Source organism: Coregonus lavaretus (assembly GCF_964263955.1).
Source record: "Coregonus lavaretus genome assembly, chromosome: 12".
Classification (NCBI taxonomy): Eukaryota; Metazoa; Chordata; class Actinopteri; order Salmoniformes; family Salmonidae; genus Coregonus; species Coregonus lavaretus.
Genome location: NC_139999.1, coordinates 37,139,460 through 37,162,469, shown reverse-complemented (window position 1 = coordinate 37,162,469; position 23,010 = coordinate 37,139,460). Strand labels below are relative to the sequence as shown.

The 23,010-nt window shown below is 43.6% G+C and overlaps 2 protein-coding genes across 3 annotated transcripts in view; both read left to right on the top strand.

Moving 5' to 3' along the window:
- Positions 1–2,826, top strand: part of LOC311138188 (carboxy-terminal domain RNA polymerase II polypeptide A small phosphatase 2-like) — a 33,913-nt gene extending 31,087 nt beyond the window's left edge. For both annotated transcript variants that reach the window (XM_084172856.1, XM_084172857.1), the window contains 3 exons: positions 285–377; positions 963–1,148; positions 1,412–2,826. In XM_084172856.1, coding sequence (XP_084028982.1) covers positions 285–377; positions 963–1,148; positions 1,412–1,537 — 405 coding nt within the window. In that variant the 3' untranslated portion in view covers positions 1,538–2,826. The remainder of the gene's footprint in view (positions 1–284; positions 378–962; positions 1,149–1,411) is intronic.
- Positions 2,827–7,752: 4,926 nt separating this feature from the next.
- Positions 7,753–22,339, top strand: LOC311138821 (advillin-like; the record flags this gene model as incomplete). The annotated part of the gene is made up of 17 exons (XM_084173631.1): positions 7,753–7,812; positions 7,913–7,956; positions 8,292–8,400; positions 8,513–8,623; positions 12,215–12,324; positions 12,608–12,895; positions 12,958–13,070; positions 18,244–18,344; positions 18,463–18,600; positions 18,714–18,872; positions 19,080–19,259; positions 19,456–19,608; positions 19,846–19,983; positions 20,071–20,263; positions 20,464–20,531; positions 21,832–21,942; positions 22,226–22,339. The coding sequence occupies 17 exons, from the start codon at positions 7,753–7,755 to the stop codon at positions 22,337–22,339; spliced, it is 2,190 nt and encodes a 729-aa protein (XP_084029757.1).
- Between the last annotated feature and the right edge of the window lie 671 nt (positions 22,340–23,010).

The window sequence follows — 23,010 nt, the reverse complement described above, 5'->3', positions numbered from 1 at the left end:
AAAGATGGATCCACTTGTGCTCACCAGCCTTTTTTCACTGTTGCCTTTTCAATTAGCTAACACATTAGGCTTGTTAAGCCAGGTGAGTAGACTCTGTAGCCAGTGAATAACTTTGATCAGATTGCAGATCAATAGATACTGTGGTCCTTACAGACTGGAGTTGTGTGGAGTTGCTCCAGTCAGTTAGTTAGTCCATAGACTAGTGTTCATAGATGGTCGCTGATAGATAGCTGTACTTGATTCTCCTAGCCAGATGCTTTTAACCGTGCTGTGACGTGTCCCAGGTTTACGTCCTGAAGAGGCCACATGTAGACCAGTTCCTCCAGAGGATGGGAGAGCTGTTTGAGTGTGTTCTCTTCACTGCAAGTCTCGCAAAGGTAACATTGCTTTTTCTGTTGATTTGGAAAATTAACTGGTACTTATTCCATTTACTACCCCTGGTGGCGAGGAGATATGCCTCTTGAAAAAGTAGCAATTCCAGCAATGTTAAAGGGATACTTCGGGATTTTGGCAATGAGGCCCTTTGTCTACTTCCCCAGAGTTGGAAGAACTTGTGGATACCATTTTTATGTCTGTGCCCAGTATGAAGGAAGTTAGAGGTAGTTTTGCTAGCGCAAATGCTAACTAGCGTTGTACAATGGCTGGAAGTCTATGGGTATCTGCTAGCATGCTAGCAGATACCCATAGACTTCCAGCCATTGCGCTATAACGCTAGTTAGCAACTAACCTCAAACCGCTGCAGAGACATAAAAATGGTATCCACGAGTTTATCTGACTCTGGGGAAGCAGATAAAGGGCCTCATTGCCAAAATCCCGAAGTATCCCTTTAAGTCGTCTGTACCACCCAACATACCACTCTCCCCTTACATCCTACTCTCTGTCCTACTACCTGCCTGGCCTTCTACCTTTCTGTTTCTATCTTTTTCTCTCCCTTTCACCTTCTCCTCCCGTCTCCCCTGCAGTATGCAGACCCAGTGACCGACCTTCTAGATCAGTGTGGTGTGTTCCGGACGCGTCTCTTTCGGGAGTCCTGTGTGTTCCATCAGGGCTGCTACGTCAAGGACCTGAGCCGCCTGGGCCGCCAGCTCAACAAGACCCTCATCCTGGACAACTCCCCCGCCTCCTACATCTTCCACCCTGAGAACGCTGTGAGTCCTGCTGCCCAGCCTGAGCTTTACTGTATCACCAAAGGCCTTACAGGCCTGTCCCAATGTAGAATCACTGAGGTGATCTTCCTGTTTTAAGCAAGGAGCTATTTGATCCCAACATGCCAGTTTTATTTTCTGAATGTGTGTTTTAAACTGTGGAAATCAACATTTCCCAACTGCAGTGACAGAAAAGGTTATTTCCTTCATTAATAGCCTTATTTCTCTAAAATGTCAAATGTTTTAATCTGTGTGTGTGTCCTCAGGTGCCTGTGGTGTCCTGGTTTGATGACCTGGAGGACACAGAGCTGCTGAGCCTCCTGCCCGTCTTTGAAGAGCTGAGTGAGGCGGACGACGTCTATGCCAAACTACAGCAGCTACGAGCCCCCTGACACGACACACCCCCTCTTACAAGCCAGAATCTCCCACTCCCAGCCAGACCACACCCATCAACCGACGGAAAAATCCCAAACCTTACTTACATACACACACTGTGTGCGGTGTTAGTATCCTAGACACACACTCGGCGGTGTGTTTGTTTGGCCCCTGAACTGTGTCTGGACGGCTGTCCACTGCTCCTACTATCCTCCTCAGTATGTTAGCTGGTGCTTCAAAACTGCTTTTCTGGAAACAATCCAACAAACGCAATGCAAAGTGGCTCACTCTTTTCTCATTTTAAATCGGGACTCAAACACATACTAGTACTCCAATCATTTAAACCGACTGGCCAGATCGTTGTTTCTCCAAAAACGAGACTTCGATTTTATAGCACTAATTGTGACACAAAACAATTGACTCTACACACAACCTCTCTGCTTCGACAATAATCTCTGTACAAACACTTTGAAGGGGGACTCTAAAGCATTTCAAGGAAACTACAAAATCCATATAGTGATATTAATTTCCATTTCTTATTCCAAGGCCTGTATAAAGGCGGTTTTTAAGGAAGTTTCTCCTGAATGGATTGAGTCCCTCAGGAAATTCATTTTGAAAGCTGAACCCGGTGGTCTTTCTGATCCAAGGCCAGCATGACATAACTAGAAATGACATTACAGTACATGATATGACATGACCTCATTTGAGCAGACTTTACATGGGGAGCAAGGGATCACCATCTTTGTGCCTTCTGAAAAGAAAAATAAATTAAATCTGTTTTGTTTTTAAAGAAAGAAAAATTGCGTTGTTCCTTGCAGAAAATGGTTGTTCTTTTTCAATCGTTAGGTTTTTCTATACATTTTTAAGATGTCTTTTAAATGTTTGATATGGTAAGAAGTGTAGATGATTACTTTTGTAATGTCTTGGATGTTGAGGAAGAACAGCCATACGTTAACAGCCTCTGTGTATGTTGTATTTACATGAAATCCTCCATTCTCATTAGCTGAAGATAACCTAATCCTCGGCCAATAGGGACCATTACAAACCAAGGGTCACACCCGTCGCGTAAAGGCAGGGGTGTAACATAAACCCTGCCTCTTTATGCAGATTCACCCTGAGATGCATCAGGTACAGGACACTTGAGCTGATTCACCTAAACTTTTGGCACCCTCTTTAAAGAAATTCCCTTTAAATGAACAGACTGATTTAGACTATAGTTCAGTTGCAAATTTGGAGAGATTCTCTGCTGGTGTTTAGTCTGCTAAGGATGCCATATTGGATAAACCAAGGCCTTGTTTTAAATGTATTCTAATTTTGTTACATTTTGTGTGAAGCCTTCTGGGTGCCATATTTGGGTAGCGTGAGGGACTTGTGATAAGTAGGCTGCTAAGAGTGAACACAATGCATACTAGTTTACCCCCTGCCGGTTGCCCTTTATCCATAGCTTGCAAAGTCATTGCCACTCAACTTTTACTATTTTAAAATGTATCCTATTTTAGGTAAACTGTTTCGGTTTGTAAAAAACTACATTACTGAGACGTAAAAGTATGTATTTTATAAATTCTCTTTGCGTTATTGTCTGTTCTAGAAGTTCTACAGTACTCACTGACATATCTTAGGTATACACATTGTGAGGTGGCAGCGGTTTTGTGGTGGCAAAAGCTGGATTGATTTAACAAGATATGTTCTACTGCTCAGATTGTAACTGTAGGCACACACACACACATGCCCAATCCAGACTAGTCACTGTATCCCAAAGAGATTTGTTTTGTGGTTGTTTTATTCACAAGATAAAGCGCCGCCTTATGCTATTACGCTCTATGAAGTGCCTAAGGTTTCATTCTGCATTGAAAGCTTTGGAATAAAGCAGCAAGGGTCTCCATCATCATTTCTTTTTCATTTTACAATTTTACAACTGATACCCTGTCTCTAGTGTTTGTCTGATATTGAGTAATCCACAAATCGCTCTTTGCCAAGCAATCCTACTCCGCTGTTTCATTGGGATTCAAAGAAAGGGCAGTGTATTATGTTGTGGACCCCACATCCGTACTGTTAGAGAAATGTTTACTCCATGTTTCTCGTGTTCTGTAGATATTTATAAGCGTGTTAATCTCTGGTTGCATCCCAAATGGCACTCTATTCCCTATATAGTGCACGATTGGGCTCTGGTCAAAAGTTTAAAAAAACACACAAAAATGTGGTTTTATTGTCACATACACCAGATAGGAACAGTGAAATGTGTTGTTTTACAAGGTCAGCCATAGTAGTACGGTGCCCCTGGAGCAAATTAGGGTTAAGTGCCTTGCTCAAAGGCACATCGACAGATTTCTCGCATTGGCGGCTCGGGTATTCGAACCAACAACCTTTCAGTTACTGGCCCAATGCGCTAACCCTTAAGCAGTGCGCTATATAGGGAATGGAATGCCTTTTGGGACGCACAAGAATCCTCTTCTTTTGTCAGTTGAATAGGATGTTAAGTTTTGTCTTCTGGTGGTGGGACGTGGTGGAGGGTGCACAGGGTATGACCTGACTGTGTTATTGTTATGTCTGAAACACGAAAGGTAAAGTGGGGTCATAGACATCAGTATTTACCAAAGCTCAACACTTTTATTTTGTGGAGGTGGGAGTTGTAGGAGGGGAGGGGTGGGGGCACCAAATATTTACAGTACAATTTTAATTAAAGTATTCTTGCATCAGTTTCCCTTTTTTTCTAGTCGAAATAACCAGACTTGTTGCATTAATTATGCAGCACTTCACTGTCAGTAATGGTGAATAGGTAAAATAGGCCTACATGATACCTGGTATATTCAGTCAAAATGTCTGCTGACATGAAATGACTAAATGTAGTGAAAGATATTGACATTCAAATCAGAGGTGACATGTCAAACTTTAATTACAGTCATGTTATGGATCATGGTTTCAGGAGAAAGTTTGTCTATGATCGTGAGGTAATATGTAACACCTATGAAATGCATGCTATGGCCCTCAACAAATGCAACTTCAGAAATGTCCTGTGTTTGATTCAAATATAGTTTACTCTAAGTGAGAAATACAAGATTTCATGATCCCTTTAATGTTCCTATGCATCAGAATGATGCAATGATCATTGATATCATACTATTGACTTTATCTTCTCAAAGTCCTGGAGAGAAAGAATGTAAAGAACTGGAGTGTAATGTCCTTGAAATAGTTTGTCCTAAACAGTACAACTGTAAAAAAAAATTAAAATAAAGTATTGGCGACAATTTGCAAGATAATTCTTGGTACTTGGTAGTTCTTTTCTTTTTTTATATGAAATATTACAAACAAATAATGGATTGAAATATAGCTCTAAAAAGCTTTGTGTTCTCTTGTTTTGGACATTCATTATTCCTATTCTGAATGTTTTGGCATTTCCAACATATATGGAGATCTTTCTGCAATCTCTTTATTTTAAGTGTTCAGTTGGTTTACTTACTGTGTGGCTTCTTAGATGCCAACCAACGATCAGAACAAAATGGGGTGTGATTCAGAGGGTACAATCTATTGATGCCTGTATGTATATTGATCAATCTATTGAATAGATTGTCATGGTGACCAGTGTAGTATCTTCTGATAAGTGATGGAAAAAATGTCAGCAAGTAAGTTCTGTTTGGATCAAATAATTTCCCCATTTTAGATTTTTTTTGTAAACTAATCTCTTAAATGGGTTGATTGTGTGGTTGGGTCAGGATTTGTGTACCATGAACAAACTGCTGATTTTACACAGAAGCTATGCAGAAGGAGATACAGTAATACATACAGTATAAAGTAAAAATAATCAACCCACTGGCAACATACGTCTATTCCGCGTTGGTTCAATGTAATTTTGTTGAAATTACGTGGAGACAACATTGATTCAACCAGTGTGTGCCCAGTGGGAACTTTACTCTTGAAAATACGTTTTTTACAGCTATTTTTTGAAAACGTAAGATTCCTGCATTATATTTTTGGGAGCTTTTTTGGTGAACTAGCAATTCTGAAAGTTGTTTTTCAAAGATGGAATAAAAACATTGATTATAGTGCGTTTGTTTACTGTATTGTATTTATGTCCGCATCTCTAGAGAGCAGTAACACATTCATTCACCTTGCTACACACACCAAACAAACATACCCAAATCCCCAAACCTCATGTTCAATCACAAAGAGATTTACATTCCACAAACAATATAGTAGAATCAGAAAGTCAAATTCAGAGTAAGCACCCCAAATGGCACCCTTTTCCCTATATAGTACACTACTTTTGACTAGGGCCCATAATGGTTGTGGTCCAAAGTAGTGCACTATGTTGGGAATAGGGTGCCATTTGGGATCAACCAGAGGCTTTTAGGGAGAGTCATTACGTTATGACATCATAATATGTGATGTTACGAATCAGCTGTCCACTGTGTTTGGACAAAGCCCTGTCCATCAATGGCCATGTAAAAAAAAATGGAGCGTTAACTAAATTTGGGCAATAGCCAGGGCAGAGGTGGGGCTTATACTGAGATTGGATCATTCTGATCACATCCAATCAATCATAGAGGTCAGCATGAGTAAATGTGGCTCCTTCCTTGGGTGTTAACTAATCCTTTCATATTTCACTAATCTTGCCTGGGTGTGTGGTTTGTGCATTATTTCCATTCTGCAGGGTTTTCCCTGAGAACACAACAGACCACTGTTGTAGTTTTTCATGTTCCTCTGAAATTGTTTGTATCAACGGTGAGGTAGCAAACTGTGACTGACACCATGTCCAAAATACATTGGTGTGTGATGTCCTTAGTATTTTGTACACTTCTTCAACACAAGTAATTTGCCTGTCAACATTCTCAGGCTGGTAAGGGCCCCCCAGTATTTGTGCGATGCTTCCAACAAGGTTCAGAAATACACTTTTGAGTTCTTGAATAAACCTTTCAGGCTGCCTCTGTATGACTGGCATGAATCATCAGATTTCATAGAAAGCTACTTTTAGGGTGCAGCTAGATTTGTCAGTAAGGACATCCAGTGAGAGCATCCTGATGTTGAAAATCAATAACACCATTCAAAACATAATCAATGTAGAGAGAATGTCACATAGCACTGTGGCATCATGTGAGATTCTCTCCTACAGTATAGGCCTCTACTGGGGATGGCTGTTAGGACCTTCTAATGCATGATTATTATAGGCAGCAACTGCATTAGAGCATCAATTGTCCACTCTCTGTGCAGTACATAATTTAATTAAAAATCCATAGCTCTGTGGCTACCTTCCAATACAGACAGATCCATTTCCTGGCAAAGGGAGGGTTTTAACTACTCCCCCTCCCTCCCTTTCTTTCTCTCCCCCCTCCCTCACACAGTCCCACCACCACTACCACTAAAATGTATTTTCAGCCTGTGGTCTTTTGAATAGGAGTCGTGTCTGCTGTATCCTCATTTACCTGCTGGTTTGTGTATATTTCCCTTTCTCTAATCAGCGATTGGATGGAGCGATAAGAGGTCCTGGAACATGCAAACTCAGGCAAATCTCTCAGGGGACGAGGGCCAGGAGGAGGAAGAGGAGAAGAATGCTTTGATGCCCCAGTGACAGCCCTAAGTCCTCTGGTTCTCTCCTGGGGGTTGTACTGCTGTGTCCAACCTTGAATCAACGGAAGAACCATCCAGACACACACAGAGACACTTACTCCTACAAACAAGCAAGCAACTCTCTAGCTGGACACGATTGTCTTCTGTCTCCGCAGCAGCAACTCCAGGTACTGTTTGACTTGATCATATCTGCCCTCTGTGATTTCAGACAGTGGCTCACCGAGTTTCATGATGTGATTTGAGAGAAGAGAGTTAGGATGTTTTGTGGCTGGATCTATGGAGTTAATGGTCAGAGGGCTGAGGCATACACATCTCTGACCATCAGAACAGTAAAATACAGTATGGCGTGAACTTTGTGAGATTGACTGAATCAAACGTATAGTAGTGGGTGTCAACAGCAACACACTGCTTTTGAATGCTGCTTCCTCTTCTTCCGACAACACCCTGTCCAACCGGTTTATGATGTAAATACATTAGTTCTGCAGTAAACCTCCAGTAATCCTGAAATGGATATGGAACTCCTTTTTAATATCCATTTCAATAACCTCTGGTGTCAGATAATGCAATTTATGGTTAAAGATTTACTCCTCCCAGGGTCCAAAACCAGGAGGTGGGCCAAGGAACTATTTTCTTTCCAACATCAGATTGAGATGGCCTGTATCTGAGAAACATGGAGTACACATTCAGAGCAGTAACCCACAATCCTGGGATTATAATCTGGCGAATCGAGGTAAAGCGGCTGTCAATCAGTATTTTTCTCCCTCTCTCTCTCTCTCTCTCTCTCCAACAGGGTGCGGCCATCCATCCAGCTGGGATCAGGGCCTGTCTAGCACAGTGAGCTCCAGAACCAAGGATACTTCAAACAAGGGGTCATGTAAGTCTATTTGCAGTGCAGCAAGGGAGCCACATTAACCTTATAGGCTTACAGAGAGAGAGCAATCCCATCATTACACTCAGTTCAGTATTCCCATTCTGATTTTATTCCGAAGCACTGAGGGTAATTCTTCTGTGGGTGTAGTTTGGCCAAATGAGTATAGTTATCAATTGTGATTAGTGTGCACTCTCATACACATTTTATTTTAGAGCAAATGCTCTTATATCAACATCTCAAAAAAACAAAAACAACATTGTGCATGCAATACAGACATTACACTGTAATAAAAGCAAGAGATTGATTTTCTAGCCTACTTACCTCTCCGTCCCCTACAGCTATAAGAAGGGCGGGGTGGCGTCAGGAATGAGACACACAGAGACCAACAGTTATGACATCCAGAGACTGCTGCATGTGAAAGGGAAGAAAAGGATAAGCGCCATGGAGGTGAGAAACACATATAAGGGAAGTCATTCTGTGTAACACAACAGGAAGTGCCTCTGAAAATGCCTGACATTTTAATTGTAATACATCTGTCACAATTTCCCGCATACTGTAGGTCGAGATGAGCTGGGAAAGCTTCAATCTTGGGGATGTCTTTCTGTTGGATTCTGGTAAGACCATTATTCAGTGGAATGGACCAGAGAGCAACAGACAGGAGAGGCTCAAGGTACGGTAACGATCTGTGCAAATGCTGTTTTCAAGGAGTGCACCAACAGTAAAGTCAACCCACTGGGCACACACTGGTTGAATCAATGTTGTTTCAATGTCATTTGTCAACCTATTGTGACGTGGAATCTACATGGAAAATACATTTGGATTTTGAAAAAGTCATCAATCAGTACTGTTTTCATCTCATTTCAACCAGCGTTGTAAACATTGAAATTAGGATAAAACCTTTACTTAAATACAATGACTTAACCTGACCAACAGGTTGTTACATCAATCTAGTTTTAACATAATCATCAGAACTATGTATATGTTGAAATTGCATAAAATAAAATAAAACAGTCCATCATATAACATCATTACACCACTACATCCAGTATAATACCACCATACAACAATATTACAATGTGCATGTGTGTAGAGTGCGAGTGCTAGCGTATGCGTGTGTGCCTGTGTGTGTGTGTGTCTCTTCACAGTCCGCGTTGTTCCATAAGGTGTAGTTTTATCTGTTTTTAAAAAATCAGATTTTACTGCTTGCATGAGTTACTTGATGCAGAATAGAGTTCCATGTAGTCATGGCTCTGTGTAGTACTGTGCGTTTCCTGGAGTCTGTTCTGGACTTGGGGACTGTGAAGAGACCCCTGGTGGCATGTCTTGTGGGGTATGCATGGGTGTCTGAGCTGTGTGCTAGTCGTTTGAACAAGCAGCTCAGTGCTTTCAACATGTCCATACCTCTCACAAAGACAAGTAGTGATGCAGTCAATCTCACCTATACTTTGAGCCATGAGAGATTGACATGCATGTCATTGATGTTAGCTCTCTGTGTACATTTAAGGGTCAGCCGTACTGCTCTGTTCTGGGCCAACTGTAATTTACCTATGTCCCTCTTTGTGGCACTTGACAATATGAATGGGCAGTAGTCCAGGTGCGACAAAACTAGGGCTTATAGGACTTGTTTTGTTGATAGCAATGTCAAGAAAGCAGAGCAGTGCTTTATTATGGACAGACCTCTCCCCATCATAGCTACCGTTGCATCAATATGCTTTGACCATGACAGTTTACAATCCAGGGTTACACCAAGCAATTTAGTCTCCTCAACTTGCTAAATTTCCACATTATTCATTACAAGATTTAGTTGAGGTTTAGTGAATGGTTTGTTCCAAATACAATGCTTTTAGTTTTTTAAATATTTAGTGCTAGCTTATTACTTGCCACCCATTCTAAAACTGACTGCAGATCTTTGTTAAGTGTTGCAGTGATTTCACTTGCTGTGGTAGCTGACGTGTACAGTGCCTTACAGTATTCATCCCCCTTGGCGTTTTTCCTATTTTGTTGCATTACAACCTGTAATTTAAATTGATATTTATTTGGATTTTATGTAATGGACATACACAAAATAGTCCAAATTGGTGAAGTGAAATGAAAAAAATTACTGGTTTCAAAAAATGCAAAAAAATAAATAACGGAAAATTGGTGCATGCATGTGTATTCACCCCCTTTGCTATGAAGCCCCTAAATAAGATCTGGTGCAACCAATTACCTTCAGAAGTCACATAATTAGTTAAATAAAGTCCACCTGTGTGCAATCTAAGTGTCACATGATCTGTCACATGATCTCAGTATATATACACCTGTTATGAAAGGCCCCAGAGTCTGCAACACCACTAAGCAAGGGGCACCACCAAGCAAGTGGCACCATGAAGACCAATGAGCTCTCCAAACAGGTCAGGGACAAAGTTGTGGAGAAGTACAGATAAGGGTTGGGTTATAAAAAATATCAGAAACTTTGAACATCCCACGGAGCACCATTAAATCCATTATTAAAAAATTGAAAGAATATGGCACCACAACAAACTTCTTAAAGGGCAGGCAGAGCGGGAGGTTCCTAGTGGAGAGCCAGACGCGATCACCAGGATGGAACACAGGAGCCTGACGGAGGTGGCATTCCACCTGCTCCTTCTAGCGGCAGACGGCGTGCTGGAGTCTCACGTGGGCATCATTCCAAACCTCCTCTGCACGCCTGAACCACTCGTCCACCGCAGGAGCGTCGGTCTGGCATGGAGTCCACGAAGCCAGGGTTGGCTGATATCCCAGGACACACTGGAAGAGGGTCAGCCCGGTGGAGGAGTGACGCAGTGAATTCTGGGCGTACTCCCCCTGCCGATCCTGGCAGTGACTCCTAAGGAACCTCCCCTGCTCCTGGTTCATCCTCTCCACCTGCCCGTTGGACTGAGGCCGGAACCCGATAGTGAGGCTGACCGTGACCCTCCAGCTTCTCCATGAAGGCTTTCCATACCTGTGACGTGAATTGGGGGTCACGGTCGGAGACGATGTCCTCCGGAAGGCTATAGTGCCGGAAGACCTGCTGTAACAGTGCCTCAGCAACCGGGAGAGTGGTAGGGAGACCAGAGAGAGGGTTAAAATGGCAGGATTTAGAGAATCCACAACAACCATAATAGTAGTGAAACCATCTGAAGAGGGGAGATCAGTGATGAAATCAATGGACAGATGAGACCAAGGCCGCTGAGGCACGGGGAGGGGAAGGAGTTTCCCTGCTGGAGTGTGCCGGGTGATTTGGTTTGGGCAAATACGGAGCAGGAGTTGACGTAGCGGGCAATGTCCTGCGCCAAGGTGGGCGACCAGTACTTAGCGGGGATGGATTGAATGATGCGGGTGATACCTGGGTGTCCAGCGGCAAGGGATGTGTGCACACAGGGCAACAGCCGATCCCTTACCTCAGTGGGAACATAGGTGCGCTCCGGAGGACAGGTAGCAGGCGTGGGTTCCCTCTCCAGAGCCTGGCGGATGTCCACGTCTACGTCCCAAAGCACGGGGGCAACGATTCGGGAGGGCGGAACGATGGGCGCACTCAGGACAGGAACCCGAATTGTGGAGATGGGACAGGATATTGCCTTTGATGTTATTTGAACCCGGGCAGCATGACAGGGTGAAGTTGAATCTAGTGAAGAAAAGGGCCCAACTTGCTTGGCGCGGGTTCAGCCGCCTCGCTGTCCGCATGTACTCCAGGTTCCGATGGTCAGTGAGGATGAGAAATGGGTCCTTGGCACCCTCCAGCCAGTGTCTCCACTCCTCTAGTGCCAACTTCACCGCCAAGAGCTCCCGGTCGCCGACGTCATAGTTCCTCTCTGCAGGAGACAGTTTTTTAGAGTAGTATGCACATGGATAAAACGTTTGTGGTTTACCTTGGCATTGTGACAGGACAGCCCCCACACCCACTTCTGAGGTGTCCACCTCCAACACAAAGGGCAGCGTAGGATCTGGGTGTTTCAGCAACAGGGCGGAGGTGAAACGCCCTTTCAGTAGGCGGAAGGCCTCATCGGCTGCAGGACTCCACACCAACTTACGGAGGCCACCCTTGAGGAGAGGCGATGGAGCTGAAGTTCTTAATGAAGCGGCGGTAGAAGTTGGCAAACCCCAACAACCGTTGTCGTCCCTTTATGGTGGTTGGGACTGGCCATAACCTGACTGCCTCAACCTTCCTTTCATCCATAACCACTCCCTGTGGGCTGATCCGGTATCCCAAGGAGACAGCGGCCTAATGCAACTGGCACTTCTCTGCTTTGACGTACAGGTGGTTCTCCAGGAGGTCGTCCCAGGACTACCTGGAATGGGCGATGTGATCCTCCAAGGTGGCCGAGTAGATCAGGAGGTCGTCAATATACACGGCCACCTGACGCCCAAGCATGTCCCAGAACACCTCGTTCACAAATGCCTGGAACACAGATGGAGCATTGGCTAATCCATAAGGCATCACCAAATACTCGTAGTGCCCAGACATCGTGCTGAAGGCCGTTTTCCATTCATCCCCCTCCCGGATGCGGATCAGATTGTAGGCACTCCGCAGGTCCAGTTTAGTAAAAAAACGGGCCCCGTTTTTTCAATGCCGGCCGGCACCAACGCGAGAGGGTAGCGGTACTTGGTGGTGATGGAATTGAGACCTCCCTACATTGATGCACGGACGTAGACCTCCCTCCTTGGCCACGAAAAAGAAGCCTGCCGACGCAGGGGAGGTGGATGGGCGGATGAAACCCTGTTGGAGAGCCTCCTGGATGTACTCCTCCTTAGCCTTGGTTTCAGCCACCGACAGGGGGTGGACGTGGCTGCGCGGATTCGATGGCACAGTCCCAGGGGTGATGAGGAGGGAGACAGGTGGCGCGGGTCTTGGAGAAAACCTACCGGGGATCCTGGTAAGCCTCCGGGATGTCGGCCTGGAGGGCAACCACACGACTCTCAACCGACGTGGAACCACAGGGTAAGGGAAAGCAGGTCTTCCGACATCCGGGTGCCCAGGCAATGATCTCCATCCTCGACCAGGAGATGGTGGAGTCGTGACATTGGATCCACAGAGGCCGAGGATGACTTTGTGTACGGGTGCCTCGATGATGAGAAAGGGAAGGCTTTCTTGGTACAGGGGTCCCATGGTGATGGTGAGTGGTGCTGTGATGTGTGTGATTGTCTCGGATCCCAGTGGTTGACTATCTAGTGCTTGAACTGGAAAAGGAGAGGAGAGTGGGTATGAGGTGAAGTTCAGGGAGTAGGCGAGGGCCTTGTCAATGAAATTCCCAGCGGCACCGGAGTCCGCTAGAGCTGTAGAGACAACACATGTGGGACAGCCAGCCAGTGAAATTGAAACCAGAAAAGGGTTTGGTGGAAAGTGATGATGATGGAATACTCACGCCTACCCTGGGAGATGGATGATCACGGGACTATCCCTCTGCCCTCATGGTCCCCTGGTTGGGACGCGCCGGACACCATTGAAGCTGGTGCCCCTCCTGACGGCAATAGGGACAGAGCCCTAGCTGTCTCCGACGGCATCGCTCTGCCGCTGGGAGGTGTGTGGACCCTACCTCCATGGGTTCAGGCTCTGTCTCAGGACGGCCAAAGGAGGGCGAAAGATAATGGGGGTGCCCATGCTCCCGAAGTAGGTTATCCAGACGGATGGCCATCACGATGAGTGCATCCAGGGAGAGGTTGTCATTTCGACACGCCAGCTCCGTCTGGACCTCTTTGCGCAGTCCTCTTCTGAATAGGGTGCGGCGCGCCGGCTCATTCCATCTGCTGGAGGCTGCCACGGTCCGGAAGGTGAGGGCATACTCCGCAGCGGTCCGGGCACCCTGCCGGAGTTGGAGTAGGCGCTCACCTCCCTCTCTGCCCTCCGGTGTATGATCGAAGAACGCCCTGAACCTCTCAAAGGAACCCAGCTCCTTCTCTCTCCCAGACGGCCATGGCCCACTCCAACGCCCGTCCGGTCAGCAAGGAAATGACCGTGGCAACCTTGGACCTCTCAGTGGTAGGGGCTCCAGTCTGATCAAATCAAATTTTATTTGCCACATGCGCCGAATACAACAGGTGTAGACATTACAGTGAAATGCTTACTTACAAGCCCTTAACCAACAATGCATTTTTTAAATACACTTTTTTTTTTGATGTTTTAAGTAAAAAAAATTAAAGCAAATAACTAAAAAGCAGCAGTAAAATAAAATAACAGTAGGGAGGCTATTTACAGGGGGGTACCGGTGCAGAGTCAATGTGCGAGGGCACCGGCTAGTCGAGGTAATTGTGGTCATATGTACATGTGGGTAGAGTTAAAGTGACTAAGCATAAATAATAAACAGACATGGGAGAAATAGAGGGAGCACTGGAGTAGGAAGCCACAGCATTTAGATGGAGTCACATCATATTTTTTACATTTACATTTTAGTCATTTAGCAGATGCTCTTATCCAGAGTGCATACATTTTCATACTGGCCCCCCGTGGGAAACGAACCCACAACCCTGGCGTTGCAAGCACCATGCTCTACCAACTGAGCTACAGGGAGGGAGGGAGGGACAATCGGGCATCGCTGACCTGGGCGGACTGCTGGATGGGCTGGGGGACTGGCTCGCTGGGACGACTCGTGATAGAGGGTCTTCCGCTAGTTGGAGGTGAAGCCCCTCGGGTGATGTCGAGGCGTTGGAGAACACGGAGAACCTCATCCATAACTGTACCCAGTTACGCAAGTTGGTCATGGTGTTGGTGGATTAGGTATTCCTGTTCGCCGACCCTCTGGGAGATGTCTGGATTTTCTGCTGCTTCCATTTGTTGAGGCAGTATTCTGTAATGTAGAGAGTCAGGAAGCAAGTGCAGTTGGTGAGTTTAATAACGAAGAACATGACGTTATACAAAACAAGAGCTGCGTACAGGGCATGAAAAACATAACCAACGCTGCCTGAAGACTGAGGCTACTGAGGGCTAAATAAAGGGGAAGTAATCAAGGTACTGATGAAGTCCAGGTGTGCATAACGATGGGGAGCAGGTGTGCGTAATGATGGTTGCCAGGTGTGCGTAATGTGGGTTGCCAGGCCGGGTGGTTAGTAGACCCGCGACGTCGAGCACCGGAGCGGGAGAGCGTGACACAACCAAACACAATTCAATATTACTTTTGTAATACAGTAAATAGCCTAAAGTTAAGGCTATCTTAAACTAATGTAACATTATTTATTCAACCTTAAAATGAGTAACACATCCATGGCCACATTGAGGTTAGCCTACTATAACTATAAATGTCTTATGTAATCATAGAAAATGTGCATGTTCAAGATAGCATGCAAAGGTCACAGGTCTGTGGAGATCTTCACAATTGCTATAATAATCTGCGCAGAATCTCAAACAGCATTGATCACTCTCACTAGGTACTTTTAATGAAATTTCAACTGCCATTTAGGTCATTTGGTTGGTTGTGCTATTAGATGAAGCACAGTGATAACACATTCAGTTGTTGTACAAATACAAAATATCTGACAATGTACTCCCATTTGAACTTTTTTGTGCTTTTAAAGTGCAGTGATAACACATTTAGATGACAACTAAACCAAAAATCTGACATTGTTTTTCCATTGGAATGTGGTTGTGCTTTTAGATGATTGAAAGCATAGTGATAACACATTGGGATTTCAACAAACTTTAGGCTGTCTTTTTGAGTGGGTGAATAAAGGTTGAAATCTCATTGATCAACGTCTCAACCAAATATTACCCAAATTTCCACATTGAAATTACATGGTGTGCCCAGTGGGATATATCATAAGGCCTTTCTTTGAGGGACTAGTTATACCTTAACACCTGGTTTTCAGGCCACATCAGGCCTGCAAGTCACATTATGCAAGCGTGCAAATTGATGTGTAATTCCTAATGGATTCCAGCAAGTGGTAGGATATCCAACAATTTGAACTTTTAATCACCCACAACCTGCATTCAGAATGACTGCCAGGGTAGGAAAGATTGATAATTGAGACTACCTAAATCATGTAAACTGAAACAACCATCTCAGTAATTGGTGCAATAAGTTAGAGGTTTGCCGAGTAGTCGGATAAAACTAGTATCTTAACGGATATTGGCAATTTCCTGGATACGATTATGATCTGAGTATTTTTGTAATTATCCGTGATCAAAAAAAAAACTCAACTGGCTAGGTTGCCTGTCTGTAAAGAGAAGGACTAGCTGTAGGACCCTGCTACTCTGATTGGATAGAGTGAAGCTGTATTTCTCTGTCCACTCACTTCATAATTTCACCTGACCACTTTCACTTCTCCGTTTCAATCTTTTTCAACTCTAGAGGGTTAAAGTTTATACACTGAGGTAAACCTTCATGCTCAAGGCACTATTTAAAAGAAGAAGAAAAAATACATTTAAAAGCTTATTCAGATTCAGAAGGGTTTTATTTAAACCGGTCTTGCCTTCCAAAGAATCCTTCTTGCCCTTCCAAAAAATAATCAAAAGAACCCTTTCTTCCAAAAACGGTTCTTAAGATGAAAAAGGTTCTAGGTAGACCCATATCCCTCTACAAAGAACCCCTTTGTACCTTTCTTCCTTTTTGATGTATGATTGAGATGTGAGTACTTGGCAAATACTACCTTTAGTATCTAATTCCTCACCTTGTCTTTGTTTTGTGATTCAACACTGTCTTACCTACAGTTGAAGTCGGAAGTTTACATACACCTTAGCCAAATACATTTAAACTCAGTTTTTCACAATTCCTGACATTTAATCTTAGTAAAAATTCCCTGTCTTAGGTCAGTTAGGATCACCACTTTATTTTAAGAATGTGAAATGTCAGAATAATAGTAGAGAGAATGATTTATTTCAGCTTTTATTTATTTCATCACATTCCCAGTGGGTCAGAAGTTTACATACACTCAATTAGTATTTGGTAGCATTGCCTTTAAATTGTTTAACTTGGGTCAAACGTGTCGGGTAGCATTCCACAAGCTTCCCACAATAAGTTGGGTGAATTTTGGCCCATTCCTCCTGACAGAGCTGGTGTAACTGAGTCAGGTTTGTAGGCCTCCTTGCTCGCACACGCTTTTTCAGTTCTGCCCACAAATGTTCTATAGGATTGAGGTCAGAGCTTTGTGATGGCCACTACAATACCTTGACTTTGTTGTCCTTAAGCCATTTTGCCACAACTTTGAAAGTATGCTTGGGGTCATTGTCCATTTGGAAGACCCATTTGCGACCAAGCTTTAACTTAATGACTGATGTCTTCAGATGTTGCTTCAATATATCCACATAATTTTTCTTCCTCATGATGCCATCTATTTTGTGAAGTGCACCAGTCTCTCCTGCAGCAAAGCACCCCCACAGCATGATGCTGCCACCCCGTGCTTCACGGTTGGGATGGTGTTCTTCGGCTTGCAAGCAACCCCCCTTTTCCTCCAAACATAACAATGGTCATTATGGCCAAAGAGTTCTATTTTTGTTTCATCAGACCAGAGGACATTTCTCAAAAAAGTATGATCTTTGTCCCCATGTGCAGTTGCAAACCGTAGTCTGGCTTTTTTAAGGCGGTTTTGGAGCAGTGGCTTCTTCCATGCTGAGCGGCCTTTCAGGTTATGTCGATATAGGACTCGTTTTACTGTGGATATAGATACTTTTGTACCTGTTTCCTCCAGCATCTTCACAAGTTCCTTTGCTGCTGTTCTGGGATTGATTTGCACTTTTCGCACCAAATTACCTTCATCTCTAGGAGACAGAACGTGTCTCCTTCCTGAGCGGTATGACGGCTGCGTGGTCCCATGGTGTTTATACTTGCGTACTATTGTTTGTACAGATGAACGTGGTACCTTCAGGCGTTTGGAAATTGCTCCCAATGATGAACCAGACTTGTGGAGGTCTACAATTTATTTTCTGAGGTCTTGGCTGATTTATTTTGATTTTCCCATGATGTCAAGCAAAGAGGCACTGAGTTTGAAGGTAGGGCTTGAAATACATCCACAGGTACACCTCCAATTGACTCAAATGATATCAATTAGCCTATCAGAAGCTTCTAAAGCCATGACATCATTTTCTGGAATTTTCCAAGCTGTTTAAAGGCATAGTCAACTTAGTTAATGTAAACTTCTCCCACTGTAATTGTGATACAGTGAATTATAAGTGAAATAATCTGTCTGTAAACAATTGTTGGAAAAATTACTTGTGTCATGCACAAAGTAGATGTCCTAACCGACTTGCCAAAACTATAGTTTGTTAACAAGAAATGTGTGGAGTGGTTGAAAAACAAGTTTTAATGACTCCAACCTAAGTGCATGTAAACTTCCGACTTCAACTGTACATATATATCTTAGCCAACGTCACTCAGGAGAAGTTTGATGCCACACGGATGCATGTGATGCCAGAAGTAGCGGCACAGGAGCGCATGGTGGACGATGGCACTGGTCAGGTGGAGGTAAACTCACCAGAACATGAACTCTGATTTATGTAATTTGTTCCAAGATATCTCTCCGTCATTCTACTCACCGTTTGTTACTTGTGGAAATTTGTAACACTCTCTGTGACACGTGCAGGTGTGGCGTATCGAGGACCTGGAGTTGGTCCCAGTGGAACCCCAGTGGCATGGCTTCTTCTATGGAGGAGACTGCTACCTGGTGCTCTACACTTATGAGGTCCACAGCAAGCTAAACTACCTCCTCTACATGTGGCAAGTAAGGGAGCTCACTGCCATTGTAGAATGAATAAAGTTTAATCATTTTATTTGTAATGGCATACCTTTAGACCTAAATGCCTCGTCTTTATATATTTTTTTCTTTTTTTTTAGGGGAGCCATGCCTCTCAGGATGAGATAGCAGCGTCTGCCTTCCAGGCCGTGGCCCTGGATCAAAAGTATGGCAACCAGCCTGTACAAGTGAGCATCACCATGGGCAAGGAACCCAGACACTTCATGGCCATGTTTAAGGGTAAAATGGTAATCTGTGAGGTGAGACAGTTTTGTTTTGATTTAATGGTACAATGATAAAATGTAAATATTGTGAAACTGGTTGTCATTATCTGATAACAATGGATTGTCTTTGGTTTAACCATGATTATAGGTTGATATAGGATTTCTAACCATGAAGTAATTTATTACCACATACTGTATGTTTAAATCAAACCTGACCTACTTTCCTCATCTTCTGTTCCTCAGGGCGGTACCTCCAGAAAAGGCATGTCTGACCCAGAGCCACCCGTCAGATTGTTCCAGGTCCGCGGTTCTGACGCCTCCAACACCAAAGCCATCGAGGTGCCGGCCCTGGCAGCCTCGCTCAACTCCAACGATGTCTTTCTGCTGAGGAGCCAGTCAGGGATTCACCTGTGGTGTGGCAAGGTACTGTAGGGAGGAGAATTAGGTATATGCAGTTGTGGATACTACAGATATAGCAGGTTAGAGATACTGTGTGCGTACCAAATGACCAGGGTCCAATGGTCAAAAGAAGTAGGAATAGGTTGCCATTTGGGACACAGACACAGAGATATAGAGATGGTACAACATTCTGTCTAATAGTCTCTCTCTGATTGGCCAGGGATCAAGTGGGGATGAGAGGGCCATGGCTAAGGAGGTCAGCGCTGTGATTGGACAGCACTCGACTGCTGAAGAGATCATGGCTGAGGGTCAGGAGCACATTGAATTCTGGGATTTACTTGGAGGGAAGGCCCCTTATGCCAATAAACTTAAAGTATGGTAGTATGTTTACCTTGCCATAATCTGTATTTCAACCAAATATGATCTAATAAAATGTCAATGGGAGCAGCTGTACTAAGTTAGTGAAGTGATTGCACCCTAAACCATGTACAATTGATGGGTTGTGATTCACTGTGCTAGATATTATGAATTTCAAGTAAACTGTTTGCTGTATTTAAAGTTCTTTGTGTTCTCTGTGTGTGTCTTGTGTGTGTGCTCTGAAAGACAACAGCAGGCTGCTCTGGATCATCAGCCGTGTCTCTTTGAATGCTCCAATAAGACTGGCCGTTTCATCGTTATCGAGGTGACCCAGTTCACCCAGGATGACCTCAGCGAGGATGATGTCAATCTACTAGACACGTGGGACCAGGTACAATGTGTCTTGTTAAAATTTCAGCTTAACAGCCTTCTTCAGTGTGTAGGTCCAAACATTAGACTATAATACTATTATAACCAGGTCTTCCTCTGGGTGGGGAACGAGGCCAATGAGGTGGAGAAGAAGGAGGCGGTGGTCACCAGTCAGGAGTACCTGCGTACCCACCCAGGGTCCCGGGACCCTGACACCCCTATCCTCCTCATCAAGCAGCGGTACGAACCCCCCACCTTCACCGGCTGGTTCACCGCCTGGGACCCCTCCAAATGGAGTGTGAGTGAAAATGATCTCCTTCTCTTACAGATGAACTCTTGGTCTGTTTGTGTGTGTGTGTGTGTGTGTGTGTGTGTTTCTGTGTGTTTGTGCGTGTGTGTGTGTGTGTGTGTGTGTGTGTGTGTGTGTGTGCCAAATAGTGTACACAACTGTTTAAGTTAATATATTCCATCAATAATACTGTACACACATGTTTTGTGTTAGGGGGGGAAACTTACGAAGAGCTGAAGAAAGAGTTGGGTGAGGTGACATCCCTTGTAAGGATCCCAAATGTAAGCACAATTTTATTTATCTATGCACTCACCATAACTTGGTGTAAGGAGAGGGATTGAGACAATGATGAGCTGGATCCATTTACCTAACCTTGCTGTGAACTCAACCCAACAGACTCATGGTTTCATCAATTTTATTGGCCCCATACACACTTCCCACTGGGCAAAAACTGGTTGAATCAACGTTGTTTCCACACCATTAAAAAACGCAATGTGATGATCTGGAATCAACGTGGAAAACTCATTGTATTTGCAAAATGTCATCAACATAAGGGCATTTCGTAATTTTTTCACCCAACTTATAACCTAAATCCAATGGAATTGTGAAATGTTTTGTTGATTTCCCATTGAATTCACGTTAGTTGACAACTCAACCAAATCTAAATCAAAACTAGACGATGAACCAGTGGCGAACCGTGACTATAGGACCTAGGCCTTCAGAGGGGCCAAGAATCTTCCAATACATTGTATCAAAGAAAATAACAGAAAACATAGCATCGCTTAATGGGCCCGACGTTTTATCTTCTGTAGTCCGACCAGAGGAGCAATTATCTTTGAGACATTATGAATGAATAAAATAGGCCTAGGCGCGTTTTGGCTGCCGCACACACAGAGATGGAACCGGCATGGACACAACATGCGAGACATAGCATAAAATAATGCGAACAGCAAAACAAAAAACACTGTTTATACAACCAATAGTAGCCTAACACCACTATCACCAATAGCGACAACAACAGTGTCACATCAAAGGTGACAGGCTCATGGTGCTGAAACTACAGCGAACGTAATACCTGCGCACTCCATGGCGCTGAAGGAGAGCCGGTTTTGGTCAAACACATTGACACAGCTATCAACAGTCACACACAGCATCAAATAATATTAAAGAATAAGCTGCCCATTCACCCCAGTAAGCCCCATGAAATCATAACAATACAAAAACACAACCATTTCATTTCCAAAATGAAATTAACAAACCAGCTATTACTTCCCATTGCAAATATATTTGATCACGTTCATCACACTAACCCAGGGGTTCCCAAACTTTTTGGGCCCACGAATTCAGAACAATCAGTCTTACCCACCAGATGACCTGATCAACAAACTAGCTAATGAGCTGCCTGAGGGTGTCAACCCCACCCAGAAGGAGGTAGGTGTACTGAGCTGCTATAATGAAGTGACAAGTGTTCAAGGTACTGCCACGCCGATATTCAGAACAATCTTTTGAAAGTTATCGGAGCAGTGCATTTTGGGAAATGGTGTTCTACACTGCCTCCTGAATCTAATCATTGTCTCTCAGGAGCAGAATGGTGTTGAAACCAGGAAGAGCTTCCAGTCTTACCCACCAGATGACCTGATCAACAAACTAGCTAATGAGCTGCCTGAGGGTGTCAACCCCACCCAGAAGGAGGTAGGTGTACTGAGCTGCTATAATGAAGTGACAAGTGTTCAAGGTACTGCCACGCCGATACACTCAGATGCTATATTGATCAGTAGTTTTTTAAGTGTGAAAAGTAGATTCCTCCATAGACTACTGTGAGTTACGATGTATTACAAATAGTTTTAATAAAAGTGTCTTGACAAATGTATTCTTTACACTTGAATGTTGCCTTGAAAAATAACAATGGTCTCCTCTCTCTCTCTCTCTCTCTCTCTCTCTCTCTCTCTCTCTCTCTCTCTCCTCTGTCTTCCAGAAACATCTCTTAGACTCAGACTTCAATGCCATATTTGGAATGTCTAAAGACCACTTTGCCAGCCTGCCTCAATGGAAGCAGCTGAGCGTTAAAAAAGGCAAAGGCTTATTTTAAGGGGAATTAATCTCTCATCATTTTGTGCCAATTTCCAGATGTTAAAATTTGCAAAGCATACTAATTGTACCTTGTTCAAACATTACTTTTAATTGATGTCTTATTATTTCGATCTAATGACAAAGTCAGTCATAAAAAATAAAAAACCTGCAGTTGTCTTTTCCTAATTGTGCATTTAAAAAATATGTCCCTATATTGTACTATATACTGTATGTCTGCCACTCAATTAAGCGTACATTGAATACATTCAACCTAATAAAAAAATCAATGTGTATTCTGAATGATTGTTTTATTGACTCTTCTGAGTCCCCCCCCCCCCCATCCAGCTTAAATAAATTGTTGTTAGTAATGTCAAAGTCAAACACGCATTCATATGTATGATTAAATTGTTTTGAATCCTGAATATATATTTTATGCTAAACTATTTTTTTATAACAGAAATGCTGTGAAAAAGTATTTGCCCCCTTTCTAATTTTCTCTACTTTTGCATATTTTTTATACTGAATGTTATCAGATTTTCAACCAGAACCTAATATTAGATAAAGGGAACCGGAGTGAACAAATAACACAACAATTACATACTTATTTCATAAACAAAGTTATGCAACACCCAATGCCCCTGTGTGAAAAAGTAATTGCTCCCTTACACTCAATAACTGGTTGTGCCACCT